This window comes from Hippopotamus amphibius, chromosome 1 (genome assembly GCF_030028045.1).
Source record: "Hippopotamus amphibius kiboko isolate mHipAmp2 chromosome 1, mHipAmp2.hap2, whole genome shotgun sequence".
Lineage (NCBI taxonomy): Eukaryota > Metazoa > Chordata > Mammalia > Artiodactyla > Hippopotamidae > Hippopotamus > Hippopotamus amphibius.
Window position 1 is genome coordinate 105,190,174 of NC_080186.1, and position 20,874 is coordinate 105,211,047.

General features: G+C 41.4%; 1 protein-coding gene across 4 annotated transcripts in view; it reads right to left on the reverse strand.

Moving 5' to 3' along the window:
• The window catches only part of NOTCH2 (notch receptor 2), a 178,549-nt gene that overhangs the window by 59,272 nt on the left and 98,403 nt on the right, over positions 1-20,874 (reverse strand). For 2 of the 4 annotated variants that reach the window (XM_057720791.1, XM_057720794.1), the window contains exons 6-12: positions 11,992-12,225; positions 10,487-10,642; positions 9,760-9,948; positions 8,706-8,819; positions 7,778-7,891; positions 5,869-6,102; positions 2,088-2,198 (exon numbers count right to left, since the gene is read on the reverse strand). In XM_057720791.1, coding sequence (XP_057576774.1) covers positions 2,088-2,198; positions 5,869-6,102; positions 7,778-7,891; positions 8,706-8,819; positions 9,760-9,948; positions 10,487-10,642; positions 11,992-12,225 — 1,152 coding nt within the window. Of the gene's footprint in view, positions 1-2,087; positions 2,199-5,868; positions 6,103-7,777; positions 7,892-8,705; positions 8,820-9,759; positions 9,949-10,486; positions 10,643-11,991; positions 12,226-20,874 lie in introns of those variants that run through there. The other 2 variants (XM_057720798.1, XM_057720799.1) reach the window with 2 other exon arrangements.

Below are 20,874 nucleotides of genomic sequence, written 5' to 3' on the forward strand. Positions count from 1 at the left end.
AGCCCCATTTGTTTAATTTAGTTTTTGTTACCTGTGCTTTTGGTTTCATATGCAACCTATGTGCTTTTATGGACTGTTATAAGAAGTCAGCACAATAATGGCTATGAAGGTGAAACTGAAATAGTAGCGTATAAAACTGAAAAATACTCTATAGAAGTACCACATGATTCTTACTTTTCCTATTCAATCAGTAAGTATAAAAAGATCTGCAGAGAACAAAGAATTTAGTCTTAAAAAAAAAGAATCCTTGAATCTGTTCAAGCTGTTATTAAAATTGTAACAAAAAAGTAGTAGTATTAAAATAAAACAAAGGCAAGACTAAAACACTTCACATTTATAGGTCGTGAGTATATATCACAGTTGTCTCCGATATTTTCAGCAACTGACTTAAAAAAAATAGAAAAAAACAGAACTTAGAAAACCATTCCAAGAACAGGGTACCACCCAGTAATCAAAACATTCCATTTCTTGGTTATGAAGTTTCATGCTACACCTTAAGTTTATTTTAGAATATTTTTAGCTTATGTCCTCCCTCATTGACCTTCCTGATTTGCTAAATGTTAAAAACAGAGAGCTTATGATTCACTGACATTTCCAAAAAATTTAAGCCCAGTCTGAGGCTTATATATGTAAAAAGAAAGCACAGCAGGCACCCACTTTGTCCAGCGAAGTGATAATGAGTATGGACTCCAGAGTAGGGCCCCCTGGGGTGGAATGCTGGCCGCAGTGCTTTGGTACTGTCACTTAAGCTCTCTGAGCTCTGGATTTCTCATCAATACTGTAGAAATAATAATAGCAGTGACAATTAAATAGATTAGGCACTTAATTTAATGCCTAGTTCAAAATAAGGCCTTAATAAATGGCAGCTATTCTCTTCTTATTACCTATTTAATAGAAATGCAAATGTCATTCTATCTAGCAGGAATTTTTGTATATTCAGTGGGCTGTCATGTTGGAGTAACACGTTTCAGGACACAGAAGTACATTTGGCTATACCAGCAGTGCTGGGCACTAGCTATAAGAGCTTCCATCACACATGTCTTCCTAGTTACCTTCCACTGAACAGAGATTACGGTGACCCACATGGGCCATAAACATTCCTCTCTCATGTCCACAATCACACCAAGCAGTGCAAAGGATTGTGAAATACAGAGAGAGGTGAGTTCCCAGCAAGCAAGAGGCATCTCTTCACTTGGCTCTGATGGCCTTTTGACATCATAGTTTTAAGAGCTCCATGGGAAATTTCTCACATTGGTTGCAAATGACCACATGGTATTTATTAAATGGTAACATCATTATGTAAGTGACTGCATGTATGTGGCACTGTCTAGAAAGAATGAGATAGGCATATTATATGCCCTCTGATGGTACAATTAACAAACAGATGTGTCAGTAAAAGGCTTCAGTAGAGGCTCAGTAGCCTCTAGCACTTTTTCATCAGGAGGGTAAAAGATAAAAGTAATCTTATTAGCAACAAAAAAGATAAGAGAGAAGATGCATGTGAGTTTCTGTGTATGCACACATGGTATGTGTATAAATGTTCTAGCTGTTGATAATTTAAGAATTATAACCAATTTTATTTTCGTCACTTACTTTCTTCCTCCTAGAGAGAAAAACAAATTTACTGTGCTAGCCAAAAATAGGTTGACCCTCCCAAGTTTTGGCCTTACCCAACAATTTCCCATAAGAGGAAGTATTCAGAAAAAAGCGTTTATAGTGTTTTCATAGAATTTTACCTTGGCCATGCCTTTACAGAAGGCATTCACTACTAAGTGTAGAAAAATAAAGGTGGTTTTGAAAGCTATATAACTCAAGCACAGTGACGGAAACTCACGGTCTAAAAAGAAATTCTTTTCAGGTAGCTATAAACACATGGTCTAAAAACCCTAACTAATGAAAAGTTTCATGTTACAGTTTAGGGAAGGCCTGTAAGTAGAAAACTGGGCCAGAGAAGCACAGAAACAAACTTCTAACCTTCCAAGAGACTAAGAAATAGGAAATATTTGAAAAGTAATTTTTCTTTAGACGCCCCTTTCCCCAAGTGATGGGGCTGAAGGGATAGTCTCCCAACAAAAAAGGAGCATTACCTGTGAATCCTGGTGAGCAGACACAGCTATAACGATTAACACCGTCCATACAGACTCCATGGACACAAGGGTTACTTGCACAATCATCAAAATTGATTTCACAATTAACACCTGCAAAGATGAAAGCAAAGAGAAACCATGCAGTATTAACACAGAAAAACCAATGATCTCTGCTTGTGATGCTAGGTACTAAGAAATCAGAAGAGTAGCCAGCCAACCCTGAATACAGGAAAGTAGCAGTTCTCCAAGTGCAGTCCTCCAGACCCCATCAGGGGCATCATGAGGTCAAAATAATTATATTAATCATACTAAGCTACAATTTGTCTTTTTCATTGTGTTGGAATTTGCACTAATGGTACAAAAGCAATGGGGCATCTTAACAGGAATCAAGGCAGTGGCACCAAACTGTACTAGCGGTCTTTTTATTCTTCACCTCCACGCACTCAGCTAAAACAAAACAAAAAGACAGCTTCACTAAAGAATGACTTTGGAAGCCATCAAAATTAACCTCATAATTTGATTATACCTTGACCCTTGAGTATACCACTGTCCTGTGTGCTGAGACAGAAAATACACATAAAGCAATTCTGTGGCATGCCAGTGTGCAGGGCTGTCTCCAGGAAAAGCAGTTGTGTGATTGTTTTGAGTACTGAACTGAAACAGTTGCTTTTTTTTATAGAATCCCATTTTAATTCAAAGAACAACTGACAGACAAACCAGGGCTATTCAGAGCTAAGTATTTAGCAAGCATTAAGTGAGAGAAATAAACCAGCCATTTCAAGGAAAACTGTGACAGTCCTGTGTGGTCCAAAGATAAAATTTAAGCTTTCACATGAAAATTAGAAGTTTGGAACTTATACCTACTACTATAAGCCTGACACCGAATATCACCGTGATGCGCTAAAGTTCAGGATAAAGAGTCTGGTTATTTCCTCCTGGGGTATGCTGCCTTCCTCCTGGTCTGTTTCCCAGATGAATGGCAGAGTCTGGCTATGTTTAGGAAGGTTTAATTGTAGATATAGGTAACTAAGCAGTAGAGATAGACCAATCACTATTGCTACCATTATTCTCTAAAAATACGCATGATATTCCATGATTTATTTAACATGAATTTAGTGATGCGTTTGGGTATCACAGAAGAATATCTTGGTAGTTTAAAAAGTCTAAAAATAAAGCCTGATAATTAGGACACAAACTAGTAAATGACACCTCCACAACAAAATACCATAGTTTTTATTTACCCACACTTTACATTAATATTTATTAATAAGTTATTATATTAAAAATTTATTGAGCCATTATTATGAGCAAAGTACTCTGCCTCCCACATGACATAACTTTATTCTTCTCACTCCACTGCCAAATGAAGCTGTGTTACACCCATTGTATCACATACTTGCAGAATTACATCAGCACAGTTAGGATGTGAACCCAGCTCTCTGGATTCTATACACTTCACCACACCATACGGTCATTCTGTGATTAATGAGGCTATACTGCCTCACTAGGCACAAATGAGGCAAGAGTTTCAATATTGCGTGATTACAAATGGATACCTTTAGGAGATGTGTCTAGCCCTTGATTGACAACCCCCGTTTACTCACAATGGACCAAGGCAGGACCCAGAAAGCCATGGCGGTCCAATGTGACTCTGCCCACCCCCCCACCCCCAAAATCCGTGTTTTATTCTAGCAGGAACAGACACACAGCTCAAGCTGGGCCAATGAGATTATCTCACTGGAACGCTGGCACATGAACTGGGTGACCTGTGGTCTGCATGTGGCTCTGCTTCCCACTAATCCCCGCAAAGCCTCATTGTTCAATTCTCACTTGGAATCTGTACGATGCTTCTGTGTACTTTCACAAAATTCTTTCTGCTCGTCTGTTTTGTAGTTGTTGTGTGCTTGTTTGTGGATGATTCCTTTAGCTAGTCAAGGTGGTTTCTGTGAGCTGAAACCCCCAAAAACTTACTTAATATCAAAGGTGAAAGAATGCATCAGAAGTGATTCTGCACAGTGTATTGCACTTTAAGTACTTAATGAGTGAGAAACCACAATTATAACCAGCAAATTGTAGAGCGTCCCTTCGATCCACACACTCATCCAAACCCCAACCTACCAACTCAGACTATATTATGAATGGGTTGTGGATTCTTACTCTAGAACTCGAGAGTCTATTCATAACGATTAATTGAATGAATCCTTTCACCCAGGCTCCTAGTACATGCCAGGTCTTTCTCCACCCATCACAGGCCAAGGTCTCCTTATGCTGCCTGCATCTCTTTGCTTTAATTCTCCAAACAGCTACAGGAATGGATTTGGCAGTTTTCTGAGAGAACCTCGATGCACACCACTGATATTTACTGCTTGCCTTTCTCCCTGAGAGCTACCTTCACCCTGACTTCTCTGTCCTTGCCAGGGAACACACCTGATCCATACTGGCATAATGATATAATTTCAGAGAAAACAAAGTGCTTGCCAGCCCACCACTCACCCAGGTTTCCAGTACATTTGTTATAATGGGAACGACAGCAAAGCCTAAAACAGCCCCACCATTCTAAGGGCATCCATTCAATTGCTTGTAAATCTCTCAAATTTCTTTTCGTACTGCAATTTCTCATGTCTGGGGACCAGCCCGGAAGCAAATTGCTTTTGGAAGGTTTCACAAAGATCTATTCAGCTCTTTTAGTGAGTTATCTAAACGTGGGGAGGGGGGAGGCATTTTCAACTGGGAAGGCATGGGATGTTTTTCGTATGCTTGAGCAACTCAAAAAGGACTTTGTTTTCAAACTTGGCATGTATGAGTTCCTGGATGAAGACCAGGGCCTTTGACAAGTTTGAAGAAATGGATTTGGAAATAACAAAATAAAATGAGGGCAGCTAACCGCCTCCCCCACCTTTGCCCCCTACATAGGCCACTTTCCTTAAATGGAGAATGAGTTCTCAATAAATCACTCCTTGTATTGGCAGGTTCCCTTCTAACAAAGGCACACACTAGTTAATCTTCCACTAATACATTTTCCTTTGATCTGAGACACAGAACTTCTCTGTCCATTAACCACAGTCATGACCATAATTATTCCTCGGATAAGTAAAACAGGATCCACTGAAACCTGTGAAATGCTGCTGCCTGAGAAAACAATTCAACACTTCCCCAGTAAGGAGCAGCATGCCCTCACAACTAACAAGCAGTCATTCAACTGGAGTCAGGAAACAGCAATGAACTTGGGATGGGAAATGGCAGCTCTGCATTCTAACTGACAATGGGACGCGCCGCAAAGTCTCTCCTCTCCCTTAGATTCCCCCCAAATGCCCAGGGACCACCATAAAAAAATAGCAGAAGAAAAGTGTCACATTAAAGATACAGGACTCTGACACAGGAAAAACTATTGGAAGAACAGGAGAAAGGGAGGGCGGGAGGGACGAGGGACCAACTTCACTAATCTGATTGAGGTGGAGGTTAAAGAAAAAAGACAATCAAGTCAAGCCACAAAGGCAAGAGGGTTTTCAATTTTAAATAAAAATTTCAACTTTTTGAAGTGCTGTGCCTCCTTTTAATAAAAAACACATACAAAAATCATCAGCTTTGTAAAGCTACTGCCTTTTTTCTACTGGCTAGAGCCATCTGCCTCTGAGATGTTTCTGGCTGTGGCTTTGGCTGTGCGTCTCAGAATCAAGACTATTTTTTAGGTATCTAAGCATATGCTAAGAAAGTCTGAGACACCTGTGTAAATTGTTTTTGAGAAACCAGGAAAACGCCAAAGGAAACAGAGTGGGCTTACCTGACGTGCCTGGCTGGCAGTTGCACTGGTAACCATTCACCAGGTCGATGCAGCGACCTTCGTTCAGGCAAGGGCTGCTGTAACATTCATCTATCTGGTCACTGCAGATGGCGCCCATGTACCCCAGGTTGCAGATGCAGGTGTAGGAATCAATCCCGTCCTGACACTGGCCGTGGTGGCAAGGATCGGGGTCACAGTTGTCGATGTTCTCCTCACACAACACACCAGTGAATCCTGGGAAGGAATTGTACCAAACATGCTCAAAAACCAAGGCAGGCATTCCACACCTGAACATAAATGTAGCCGGCACCCACTTATCCCACACATCCCACATCTTAAACAATTGATACTGAAGGCAATGAGCGGTTGGAACTATTTGCCTTGATTTATAAGGGAAGCTTAGAGAGTTCTGCTTAAAATAAAGCTTTTCAAGTCAGATTTATAGAATTCAAATAGCTTTTTCTAAATAATCAATAATTTCATTGCAGAGATGCTTTAACTTCATCTTCATTTCACCGTGGACTTCAGTGGGGAATAGCTCTCAACAGTCTTCTTTAATATATTTACCTCTATATTTCTTTCCTCCCAAACCCAACTGCATATACAGGTACTATATTAATGGTTTTGTGTACTTTATCTTCCTGATTCTGACCCGAGAGGACAGAGAACTTTTCTCTATTCCTCTCAACCTCCCAGGGATCTACACATATACATTAAGTTTTTAATAAATACTTGTTAAATAAAATGAACAAGTCATGACAGTTAAAAGAAAAGGGGCAAATACAAGTTCCTTTATTCAACATTAAATCCTTTTAAAAGACTCTAGGAGGGCCCTCCTCCCTTTTAAACGTGAGTTCAAGGTTTATAAATTCTCTCCAGTGAAGGTTATTCTCCACAAGCATAACAGAGGAAGACAAAATCTGAAACTTCTCCAACGAGAGACAGAGTTTGTGAAAAGAAAAGGAAACTAAGTGGATCATGTGACAGGGCCCTCTCTAAGCAGACCTAGTAAGTGGTAATGTTCCAATACCACTGAAAGAGTAATTCTCTGTGTTTATTTTTTGACTGAGTTTGCTTTTCTGTGATCACACACACACACAAAATCATGCACGTGATGTTTAAAATCCTTTAAGAATCCATTTTCTAAAATAAGAAAAAATGTATTGAATTATATTCATAACTTCTTTCTTAAATAGTCAGATAAAAAAGAAACTGGGAAATCACCTTTTCTAATAATTTCTAGTCCTTCTCTACAAAATAACAGTCTGCGCAGAAGCAAATGTGTAATAAGAGATATTTGGCTTATTCAAATCCACTCCCAAATTAGAAATGTCGCCACAGATCAGAAATGTAGAATATTTGTAAAGATTCTTTTTGACTCTAGGAGCAAAAGTCAGGAAAGAGGACCCAGACTTTCCCAGACAGAGCTCCCTCCCCTGTACAAATACACATCTGACTCTCAAAGCATCAGTCATCTTTTATGCGGAAAACCTCTGCACTTGCACACCACTGCCCCCAGATTTCTGGGCCTTTGTTGGATCACTTGCTCAAGAAACACAGAGACAGGCCTCCTGCTGAGAAGCCCCAGTGAAAAATAGCTTTCAACTGGAATTCTTCCCTTTTCCAAAGAAGTCAGTCAAGCCAGCTGGAAACTCACCATTGCCAAAATCTGTCCCAGAAAGACAGGGACACCAAATGGAAACGTCCAGGCCAGGCCATGATTGTGGTGAAGGAAGCAGGTGTTGCAGAAGGAAACAGTGAGAGCAGCAAGAAGGAGGCTGGAAGAAGCTTTCTCAACACAGAGCAGCCCATGGTAGTGGCCTGGCCTGGCAGGACAGCTAGTAGAGGACAGTCTCCTATCTAGTGCAGATGGACCTACCAGGGGAGAAAGAGGTGGAAAAATTCTTACCTGTGGCACACTGGCATTCATAACCATTCGGGTGATCTATACACTTTGCCCCATTCAGACATGGGGTACTGGAACAGTCGTCAATATCAATCTGGCAAACTGGCCCAGTGAAACCTTAAGAGGGTACAGTGATGACACAAGTCAAAGGATTATCCCATGTCCTCCTTACTATGAGAATGACGCCCAAGGAGAAATGGGTTGTTATTGGCAGGGTTTATACCTGTGGGTCAGCAAATGCAGAATTATTCTCCCCAACAGGTAACTGGGATAACTAGGTGAGACTCAGGGCATCAGAGGCACCTGTGTGTCTCTCTACCTCTTTTTCTTCCCAGCACAGATTTCACTTCTAGTTAACGTAGGGACCGAATGGTTATAGGCAGAGCCCCCTAACAAGTGAATGTAGCTTCAGAGGAACTGGGACCTCCTCTCTGAAGCAACGACAAGACAGGCTACAGACTATGGCAAAAAATTTAGCGTGTCTTCGACAACAGCTTTGGAGAGCAAAAGGAGAGACACAGCGTGCTCTGGAAAAAATTGCCTTGTGCTGTTTCTGTGCCTATGGGTGAAATGTCTAAAAATAATCATCTCACAGAAGGGCTTCACAAACATGACCCACAGGAAAAAATAAAATCCCAAATAACCTAGAACTAAGGCTTCCGTGAGGTATGAACTCTCTGAAATGTACACACAGACGGAGAGGTCATGGGCCAAATTCAGAATAGACTTGGACTTCTGGCCACAAAGGATTTGGAAGATACACTAGCTGAAACAAATCCCCCATTTCTGTACATACACACTCCTATCCCGAAGCACTCACTTTAATCACTTCCTCATGTAGAGCCCACACACATTCTCTCCCTCCTCCTTGCCCTGTGGTCAGTCAGCTTCGTGCTTTCAAAGAAAACAGGGGCAGGTGGTGGGCACTTACCAGGCGGACACAGACACTGGAAGCGATTGACTTTATCCACACACTGTCCATTGTTCACACAAGGGTTGCTCTGACATTCATTTATCTCCAGTTCACAATGCACACCTTTGAAACCTGAACAAAATGGACCACACAAGTGGCTTAGAAAAAGACAAAAGCATGTTCCAGCCAAGAAAGCACAAATTTGCAAAGATGACTACATCCTCTATGAGTATGAACATTTCTGCAGAGGGAAAAGAGGACTCTGCTGTGATTGGAAACAGTCACTTTAAGCCTCAGCCAGACAGGGGAATATTCTGGGATATCCATGTCACTGTGGAAAGTGGGAAGAGGTTACTTCTGAAGACCTTGGTAAGACTGAGCATGCAAACAAAGACTGCACCACATTCTCCGATCAGCCCAGGCTTTGCTTTCAGGACAGTGCCAGGCCCACAGGGTCCCCAGTCCAAGTTCCTAAAGACCAGCTGACTCAGAGATGCTGTTGCTCTCAGGGTGCAAGTCAAGGTCAGGAGAGCCTCCCAAGGCTAGACCGGCCAGCACCCTTAATCAGGCAAAGCAGCCACTGGCAGCCATCATTTTAAGCTGGGTTTAGCTGTACTGTCTGAGGATTCAAGCCATGGTCTCTGCAGAAGAGCTCCAGGATATAACAAAGCATGTGTATCTCACTATGAGATAAATGGCAAGTTCCTATACAATTACGGGTAAAGTTATTTTCTATAAATGGAATGGTATGCTATTTGGAATATATCACGGGATAAGGAAAGCTTGCTATTTAAAGAATTTTTATGATAAATCCTTTATGAAATCAAAGTATACTTGCATTTTAAAAATCTTCTGAATTTTTCTCTCACATGTATCTGGGTTTTGACATAATGGGATTGCTTTCCACAGCTCTAAGAACCCTAACATGGCCTTACTCTTTAAGTGTCCCCTTGGCTGGGGATTAAGTGGTGACAGAGCTTACAGAATTGCCACACCATACTGAGTGCTCTGCCTAAGAGAAGCACAGTACAGTGCCTCCTGTCTAGATCCCACACACTGATGGCCCATGTACCTGGCATGCACAGACACGTGAAGCCTCCAATCTTATCCAGACAGGTGGCATCATTCTTGCAGGGGTCTGAATGGCACTCGTTGATGTCCATCTCGCAACGAGGCCCTGCATAGCCCTTCAGACACTCACAGTGGAAGGCACCGTCTGTGTTCACACATTTTCCTGCATGCTCACAAGGATTGCTATTGGCTGGAAGACACAATCACCAATTACCAGGATCAAAGCACTTGATGGAGTTTCCACAAATGTGGCCTACAGAAATGGGTCAGATTATTAGCATTAGGGCCAGGCCTTTAATAATCTGGTTCTCAATTTCCTATTTTCTTCTAGTCAATCAATAAGGAAGTAAGTAAATAAATAAACAAGATAAAGAAGGAAGGAAGGAGGGAAGGGAGGGAGGAAAGGAGGGAGGGAGGCAGGGAGGAAATAAGGAAAGAAAGACAAACTAGTGCAATCTTAACTCTTGTGCATCTCTGCCATTCTTATGCCCAAACTGTCACTAACGTAGGGCTTTATGTTAAGAGTCAAGTACAAACCTTCTATATACTCCAATTCCCAGAATAGTATATATGGTTACACTGAAAGGGTATTTGTAAACAGTGGGCAGGTAACAGGTGAGATCTGAGGTTTGGGTGAAACATGCTCGTAGAGTGAAACGTGCTTCAGCTTAAATGCTTGCTGAGCTGGACAGACACCATGAGGAATCGGAAAGGCTCTGTGTACTCACCCATGGCACACTCATCCACATCTTCTGTACAGTCACTCCCTTTGTAGCCTTGTGGACAGGTGCAAATATACTGCCCGTTCAGAGGGTTGGTATCACACAGCGCCCCCTTGTGGCAGGGGTTGCTGATGCACGCATCATCCAGATGACATAAGAGACCTGTCACAGGGTGGGGTAAGGAGGAGAAAGAAAATGTCCCTGACTTGCAGAACAGTTTTCTCTTTCATAGAGGAGGGAAAAACCTTAGGACTGGCACCTCAAAATCCAATGTGAAGATTTCGAGGCAACTTCCCCTTTGCCTGATCCTATCTTAGGGACACGCTGCAGCCAGCAGCAAAGCAAGGAGCTTCTGCAGACAACCCTGATACTCTGCCCCTGAGCCCTCAGCTGGACCCCTCCTCAATAAGTGATAAAGTGTGGCCATAAAGTGAGATGGTTAGATGATGGAGACGAAAGAGGGAGATATACTTCCCACTGCGCTGTCATGTTTAACAAAGAAAAATAAAGGACACCCAGTTCAATTTGAACTTCAGATAAACAACAAGTAATTATTTACTGTATGTCCCAAATATTACATACATTATATATTTTGTTTGGCAACCTACTTTCCCAAAATCATGCTACCTGATGATCATGGGGCCACCTGCGTTTCACTAGCCTCAGAAGGAAAAACCAGCTGAACATCATCAGCCTCTACTCTGGCAGCTTTTTAATAGTGTCAACATTCCCGGCTCAAGTGCCCTCAGGACTCGGAAGATATTACTAGGCCCCATGTTCTGCATAGTTCACATGGGAACTGGATTTTCCAGTCTGCAATTAGCTTAAGAAGAGGTGACTAAGACTTCTTCTACAAAGCTGAAGGCGGGGCTTTTGGAAAGGCACAGATATAAGAACATTTCAAAACTGCTGGGCACAAAGTTCTCTTGCTAAGCAATCCCCTTCCACCACATTCCTCCCTTCACTGCTCCATTCCTAGAACCAGAAGCTGTTAAAACGAGAGGCTAGAGCCATGTTAACTTTGCAGTTGGTGAAAACCTTCCCTTAGAGGACAATATAGACAGTTGGAATGCACTCAATTGTTTCCCCCTTGCCAACTTTTTCTGAGTAAATGGATTATTTCTTCTTAAAATTAAGTGCCTACATCCATTTTGTGAGTAATTCTATCTTAATTTCTGGGAAATTTATCTTAATTTCTGAGTTGCCTTTCAGCTTAAAATCTTAAGGAGGGCTATAGCTGTTCCCAAGGCAATTGTTACTAACTTTCATTCTGGGGGGTGAAAAACTGAGGTACACAAAGTTGAGAGCCAAAAGTCCTACGGAAGGAGACTACCTTCACAGCACGTTGGCTAGCAATTACATTTCCAGAAGAACAGCCTTGAGTGGCATGTTCCTACAGATGGAAATTAAAAGGACATACCCCGAAAGGGATGAAAGAGAAGGAGGCAGAAATCCCGAATGCTCACCAGCCCACGCCCTCGTTTCCAGCTCTGTTCTTCTGCTGGCCTTACCTGCCTTTCCTTCTGGGCACATGCAAGAGAAGGACGCCACGCGATCAATGCAGGTGGAGCCTGGAGTGCAGGAGGCGAAGGCGCAGTCATCGATGTTCTCACTGCAGTCATCTCCACTCCAGCCGTTAACACACACACAGCCGTAGCCCCCATTGCGGTTGGTACAGGTGCCCCCATTCTGACAGGCATTGGGTTGCAGCAGGCACTCATCCACATCCTCTGTGCAGAACTGTCCTTTGGGGGGAAAAACGCCTTTGATTAGGGCTCTTAAGTCTCAGAGGATTAGTACCATACCAGCCCCCAGACATTCTTCACCCTCATGTGACCTGCCTGAAGTTGAGGCAAAACTAACTCACAGCAGACCAGGTCCTCACGTGAATTTTAAGGCCACCTTGAGACATCCAGATATTTATTCCAGGCAAATAATTTAGAGAATGCAAGTTTCTATCCCGAGAAACTCTGACACCACGAAATCTAGCCAGCCTATCAAAGAGAAAACTGAGTCGTGCAAGATCCTTAAATCTGATTTGGTTAAATCCCTGGGACAATGAATACATAAGTGAGAAGAGCAAGGAGAGAAGAGTCCAAGAGATGAGTGAAGACAAGAATAATGAGAAGCAACCTAAAAATCAAAACATGAGGGCTACCGTTCTATATCTTGACCATGTCAATGTCAACATCCTGTTATGATGCTGGATAGTAGCTTTGCAAGGTGATACTACCACTGGGGAAGACTTGGTTAAGGGTAAACAGTATCTCTCTGTTAATTCTTATAATTGTGTGAAACTATAACTATCTCAAAATAAAAGGTTTAATTAAAAAATAACTGTAAGGGCAAGCAAGGGTAGAGAGAAGAAATTAAGGAACGAAGGACAATAAATGCCTTGGTAAAATAAGAATGCAAAAGGCAAAGCCAAGATGATGAGACTGGAACAAATAATGGATTAGTGGAAGAAGACGTGGGAAGCCAACCTAATGTAATAGAAGATGGAAAAGGATCAGTCTGTTCTGCCTGAAAAAGCAAACTGAAGGATGATAAACATGAGACCACTTATGGATGTACTGTAGGTCACTATGATAGCAAAGGATGGGGGACTATGGCAAAGGACCTCAGGCCCCACAACAATCAACTTATTAGCAAGGAATTTGTGATTAACAAGCAAGTCAGCGCCAGGTCACCTGAGTTGTAAAACAAATGGATGAATCTTTCTTATTAGAGGTCTTTTAATACCAGTTTAGGGAGCTACCAAAGGGAATGAATATCCAGATCACATGAATTCTCAAAAACAGAACATACGTGGCTAAAACCCCAAAAAACCTCGTGTCTTTAATTCTTTCTTTATAAAAAAAAAACTCAATGAATTATTCAAAAAGGCACTGATGAAGAGGCCTCTTAATGACAAAGCACAGGATGTTTATAGTCAGAAAATGCCAAGGCTATACGTAGTCCCCAGATAATAACTCAGCGGGCTCAAGTATTTTCAGAGTCTGCAAAGTGCCCGACTGTGCAGCCATCACTGCTAAGAGAAGCTAGTTGTATCTGATCCAACCTAACTGACCACCTATTCTTTACTCCTATCTAATGTATACATCCATTATTACAGAACCAACATCACGCTCCTGCACTTCTTTGATTGCACATCAACCTCCCATCACTTGGCTGCAAGCAACCTCAGTTCAGGAATATTTTTTGTATTCCCAGCTAAGAACCCACTACCTAAGATGGCAAAATGGGTGTGTGGGCATCTCTGGACCTCTGTGCTCAGGACTCTGCTTCTGTACTGCTCTTCTCGCCCCACTTCATCCCTCCTTCATCTCCTCTTGAAGGAGCCTCCATGTGTCTACATGATCATGCCTTCCTGGTCACAGCTGACTGATCCAGGATGGGCACCTGATACAAGCTATGCCACTATGTTTCTTTTCCAAGTTTTTGGACTAGGGACCCTTTGCCACATGGACCGAAAGAATAACGTGACCAGTCTATATACAAAGTGATAACAGTGAATCAGAAGTGCACAGAAAAGAAAAACAGAATCTGGTGGCATTCAAATTACTGGTTCCAGTTGTTCCCAAAGACCAACTCTTGTTAAGCCCATTCAAGAGCATAGCCATTCTGAGATGTCCCTTCCAACAGGTTTCCAAATTTCACTTGGGGATCTGTCAATTGCAACCCACAGTATTAACTAATGAAAAGTGAGTGAGTGAGTGAGTGAGTGAGTGAGTGAGTGAGTAAGTGAGTGAGTGAGTGAGTGCAGGAGTGATCATTTCCCTCAGGGAAGATGACGTTATTTAGTATAAAAAGCTTTGCTCCCTTAGTTTACTGGCAGAAATGCTACCTCAGAGTAAAGACAGATGTGTAATTAAGATGCGGGTAGGGTTTAGAAATGAAAACATAACCAAGAAGCAGGTGAAGAGTTCCCGTAACCTGGAAATTTCTGAGAGTCTTGTCTCTTACACTTATGCTAACTCAAATACCTATGCTATCGTCAAACCAAACTGACTTGCTGAATGTGAAAATTTTGGATGTTTTCTTTCTCTCTTATTGGCTCTGTGATAATTTTGAGTATGAGACACTGTGCATTTTTAAACATCTCATATGTATTTCATATTATAATACCCAGACACTTCGACATTGTAGTAAGACAGACGAGGTTAATGAAAAAATGCTTGGAATGAAAATTTTGCACTCTTCGGAGAGGAAACCAAGAGTCACTGATTGCCTACTATGAACCAGGCATTGTGCTTGAGGTGTCGCAATCACTATCTCATTTATAGTTGAAGAAATGGGCTCAGAGAGGTAAAATAACTTGCCTGTTGTGAGGCAGGGAGTGCAGGAAAGCTAGGATTTGAACTAGAGCTGCTGACTCTAAAATTCTTAACAAAGACTTGAGGTGTGAATCTCACCATATCAAAACAATCTCTGTGCATCTCAGTTTTCCCAAGCACACAAAAGCATGGGGAATGAGACAGGACAGGGAAGGTGAAGACAAAAATTATGACTCGCACCATCAAATTACTGAGAAAAATTACAACTTCAAATTACTGTTCAAAAATCAAATGTAATTTCTGGAGTACAGCTGACTATTTTTCTAACGAGATTGATTTTTGAAGGTTAGTGTTTGGTGTTAAATACTGTTCGACAAATCAAATCTATAGAGTCAAGATAATACTGGCTTATAAGTCATCTTTTATAGAGTGGGTCATTTTTCTCTAAAGTTTGGGCACATTTCTCCAGAACAAAACCCCTCCCAGGCATATTTATGCCAGAATTTTTTCCTCATTCCAATTCTAGCAACCAGTCATTACATTCAGAATGTAAAAACCATAACCAGGGTGCCACTAAATTGCTTGTTCCAAAATTCCCAGTGGAAAGTCTACTAACATACTTCATTTCCTTTATGTTACCACCCTCTTGGCAAAGGAGAAAACCAATGCAGAAGCTAAAAATAAGAAACGTGAGGCTCAGAAAGGTTAAGTAACCACCAACTCCACCCCCCGCCCCCCCCAGAGTCATTAACTGGTAAGTCAGAGCACTGTCATTCAAACCCAGATCAATCTGGCTCCAAAACTACTGTTCTTTTTACTGCAGCACAGTTAACTATCTAGCCCTGGGTTTGATCAACAAGATCTACAGGCTAAGTCCCTCATCCTAGGGTCTTAAAGCACATAAAGAAGGCCTGGAAGCATAAGACAATGAAAGAAGACCCTTAATAGAAATAAAGACAAAAAGTCACTAAATATTGAAATGGGAGTTTCTTGGAGATCTTCTAGAGGGGTTGGTGTATTGTCTGAGGTCATTCAGCTTTTCCCACTACTCCACGGCAAGAAAGTGTCAGTCTGGGCTGGAGAAAGAAGGCTTATTCCTCAATTTGGTAGGGTTAGGTCTTTTTTTTTTAATATATATTTTTTATTTATTGGCTGCATTGGGTCTTCGTGGCTGCACACAGGCTTTCTGTAGTTGCAGAGAGCAGGGTCTACTCTTCATTGCAGTGCGCAGGCTTCTTATTGAGGAGGCTTCTCTTGTTGCAGAGTACTGGCTTTAGGCACGCGGGCTTCAGTAGTTGTGGCTCGTGGGCTCTAGAGTGAAAGTTCAGTAGTTGTGGCACACGGGCTTAGTTGCTCCACGGCATGTGGGATCTTCCTGGACCAGGGCTCAAAGCCATGTCCTCTTCATTGGCAGGCAGATTCTTAACCACTGCTCCACCAGGGAAGGTCAGGGTTAGGTCTTGAAGACATCAAAATGACTGGAGTCTATTCTTAGTTTGGGTGTAAAATGAGAAAAGGCTGGAGATCATTTGAGGCTTTGAATTCTAATATGAATTCTGAACTTGATACAACAAGCAAAGGGAGTTATTGTAGGCTCACAGGTGGGGGAAGGTATGAGCAAAACTGCAATGTGAACATCAGTCTGCCAGTAGAATACAGAAGGCACTAAAAGCAAATGACTTTCTGTTAGTAGGAATAGAAGGAGAAAGCACTAAATTAGGAGCTACCTAGCATACAAAAGCTGCTGGTGAAAAGGGAGAGCTGCGTTCTTTCCATGCCCTACCTAGCTACTACACCTTCAATCCAAACAAGTCTCAGCATGTGTCAGACCACAAACTTTGCTAGTTAACTCCCAAAACATGTTTCACAAAGCTCAGTTAGGCAAGTTTTTGAGGGCATCAATTATCCCTCTTACTAATTTCACCTGCCAGTTATTGCAGGTTACTGGCATCTGACACTGGGACTAAGGTAATAGCCTATTATTAGGCTTTCCTCATCTCCTATTAGAAAGGAAAGAACTAGTTTTAAGAAACTACTTTCTCAAGTCTGTACTAACTTGGTATGAAATGCTGCATTACCAAATCCTTGGTTGACACCTTAAACACTGAGAGCCACCTGTATATACTGGTAATTCTCTGGGTGATAGCTTTTGCCTCGTAAATACATCTCAAGTCTCTATCTTTCCTTCATATATTTTACTCCAGCCACAGTGACTTACTGTTGGTTCCTTAAATATGAAATTGTTTCCTACCTCCCAGCCTCTGCATAACCTGTTCTCTCCACCTCAAATATCCACCCCCCTCTTATTTATATGCCTAATTAACATCTCATACCTTGACCTTTCTTATAATTTAAGTAGATCTCCAAGCTCACATGTCCTCATTTTTCTCCTTCATTGCATCTACTCCATTCAGGCCATCCTGTCCTTTACCAAATAGTGTCGCTTTATATTCATTTATATTTTACAGTCTCTGTCTGTTAGACTCTAAGCTCCATGACAGCAGGGACATTGCTGACCATTCACCTAGGTTTACATGTCAGGCACTGCACCAGACACTTGGCATCACTGGTGAAATCGACCTCAGACCTTAGATTCAATCTAATGTGCTGATTTTACAGACAGAACTACGACCAGAGAGGTAAAGTGACTTGTCCACATTTACACAGCTAGTTGGAAGAAGAATTAGAAACAGACAAAATTAAAAACGGAAATCAAGTGCTGAAGAGGACATTGGGGTGTGAGATCACAGCACTTGAGGTTAGTCTTCAAAATGACTGTTGAGGGAAAGGGCAAGGTTAAGAAACATACGAGAAGAGCAAGATGCCTAAGTAGTGCTACAGATGAAGACAACACTACTAATCCAGCATTAGAAAAATAAGTATGCTATTTTATATATATATAACAGTGTGTATATGTTAATCCCAACCTCCTAATGTGTCCCACCCCCCAGGTCCCCCTTTGATAACCGTAAGTTTGTTTTCCATGTCTGTTTTGTAAATAAGTTCATTTGTATCTTTTTAAAAATTCTACATATAATTGATATAATATTTGTCTTTCTCTTTCTGACTTACTTTACTTAGTATATAATCTCTAGGTCCATCCATGTTGCTGCAAATGGCATTATTTCATTCTTTTTTTAACGGCTGAGTAATATTCCATTGTATACATATACCACTTCTTCTTTAACCATTCATCTGCCAATGGACATTTAGGTTGCCTCCACATCTTGGCTACTGTAAATAGTGCTGCAATGAACACTGGGGTGCATGTATCTTTCTAAGTTATGGTTTTCTCTGGATATATGCCCAGGAGTGGGACTGCAGGATCATATGGTAGTTCTGTTTTTAGTTTTTTAAGGAAACTCGTACTGTTCTCCATAGTGGCTGTATGAATGTACATTCCCACCAACAGTGCGGGGGAGGTTCCTTTTTCCTCCGTACCCTCCCCAGCATTTATTATTTGTAGACTTTTTGATGATGGCCATTCTGACCCGTGTGAGGTGATATCTTACTATAGTTTTGATTTGCATTTCTCTAACAATTAGTGATGTCAAGGACCTACTGTATGGCATGAAGAACTATACTCAGTATTTTGTAATAAAACCTATAAGGGAAGAGAATCTGAAGGAAAAAAAATATATATGTATAACTGAATTGCTGTGCTGTACACCTGAAACTAAAATGATACTGTAAATCAACTATACTTCAGTTATAAATAAATAAATAAGTAAATAAGTAAAATATGACACAAATGAGCCTATCTAGAAAACAGAAACAGACTCACAGACATAGAGAAGGAGACTCGTGGTTGCCAAGGGGGAGGAGGATGGGGAAAGGAGTCTGGGGTTAACAGATGCAAACTATTATATATAGGATGGATAAACAATAAGGTCCTACCATATAGCACAGGGAACTATGTCCAATTATCCTAAGATAAGACATAACAGAAAAGAATTTTAAAAAGAATGTACACATATGTATAACTGAATCACTTTGCTGTACAGCAAAAATTAACACAACATTGTAAATCTACTATACTTCAATTAAAAAATTATTTAAAAAAAGAAAAACAAGAAAAATAAGTAGGTTGTATTGATTTTGTAGGAGTGGGGTCACTTTCATAATGATTTTTTTTTTACTGCACCAGCCTATGGTCTTAAAAGCAAAGGATGAATAAGACTATTGGCAGAGCCTGTGGCAAGAAATATAACAAAGTGAACCTGATAGGATGGTACTGAAATGGAAACTATGACCTGGGCCTCATTAGCATCAAGTTCTAGCCATGTGAGCTGAGGACCACTAAATAGACACCATTTTACGAGCTGCAACACACTGGGATACAAACAGCTCATTATGGTTTTCTCAAGACACCACAAACAAACCATCAATCTGACTTGGAGTTACAAGTGACTGGGAAACAAGAGGAGGAAGGGGGGAAAAGGAAAGAAAAGAAATGAGCACTGAGCCTTAGCACTTCTGGAAGAAGCCCTCACCCTTCCTAGTCATCTCTCAACTGTGAAGTGTGTGGGAAAAATTTTTACCACATCAATGGCCCTGTGAAGGGTCAACTCTCATTTGCAACAACAGTCGCCACATGAGGAACACGTAAAAAATGAGCTTGGCTGACCCTTGCCCTGACCCTGCTACCTCCTCCTCTTTGGTTAAATCAAGAGAATTCGGTCTCCAATAGACCCTTCCAGCCAGCCGTCACCCAGGCTCCTGAAGTGCAGAGTTTCGTCTTTTCATATCATAGCAGGGCATTCTTTTAACCTCTGTCCTATAAACCTTCTCCTCTACACATAGGAGGTTTTTCATTCCGCTCCTGTAGTGAAAGGGCAGAGGACAAACTTGACTATTTTACAACCTCCCAGGACTAAAGATGCTTGAAACGTTTTGTACAAACACTGGAGTCTACAGGGTCTGCCTAATGAGAGACTGTGGGCATGCACGAATGTACAAGCACACAAATGTATATATGAGGCTGGGGTTACAAGTGGTGAAGGGGATCATGTAGGTGTAGGGGATACACACGCAGATAAATGCAAGAATCTCAGTGACTAATCCTAGACTAATCCTAGACACCATCATCTTTTTCAGGACTCCTCAAAAGCGTGGCTTCCCTACATCCTGATCAATACATTTTCCAAAGATTAAGTCGCCAGCTTAATCTCATCATGTACCGTGGCTTGTGCCATCTGCCAGTTCAAACCCCTCGATGCCTTCCATTACACTCAGGATAAAATTCTAAATCCTATCTACTGTACAATACATTTTCTGCCTACCTCTCTAGTCTCTTCCCTTGAAATACCATGAGTGCCAGGTACTCGGGCTTTTTATTTTTATCATTTTTCAACATGATCACAATCTTTCCCCTCTATGGGTCACTGCACAAGCTGGTCCCTGTACCTGGAGCACTTTAGGCTGAATTATCCCCTAATAATTCACACTCACTGTCCACAGCTGAGAAAGACAGTACATGCCTACCCCAAACTCAACTAGTTCTGCCTGTTAATATGCTCTCTTAATAACCTCTACTTTTCCCGCTAGGTATTTATTACAATTCAAAATCTTACAGATAATTATATGCTTCATGTCTGTGTTACTCACCAGACTGTAAGTTCCATGGAGAAATGGGTAGTACCATTTACTTCATCAGTGAATCCCTAGCACTTAGCACCCAGCTAATAATATTTGAGAAGTAAAAAAATTTATTTGTTAAACAAATTTGATCTGCTCTTGTCTTCTCTAAGTCATTCTAGCCTCAAAATAATAATCTTTCAACTCATCTCCCTCACACCTTTAGGGTATCTCTATTCTATTCATACTCCCAAACTTTCCATCACCCCCTTATTTACATCCCCCGGCCAAACGCATGCGTGATTCCACCCTCTTCCTTAGCTGCTGAACCCCATCTCATTGATACCACACCAAATTCATCCTGCCTTTTGACCTAATCCTTCAACTATGTCTCAAGGGTGACTCTACATTGCGGGGATATCTTACTTCTTTAATCGAAACCCAAGATTTCCCTAAAGACTACATCCCAGTCAGTGGACAGCCCTCCTCAGTAGAGGTCCTCCTCTTCTAGTTGCCTCCATCTGCATGAAGGTATATAGG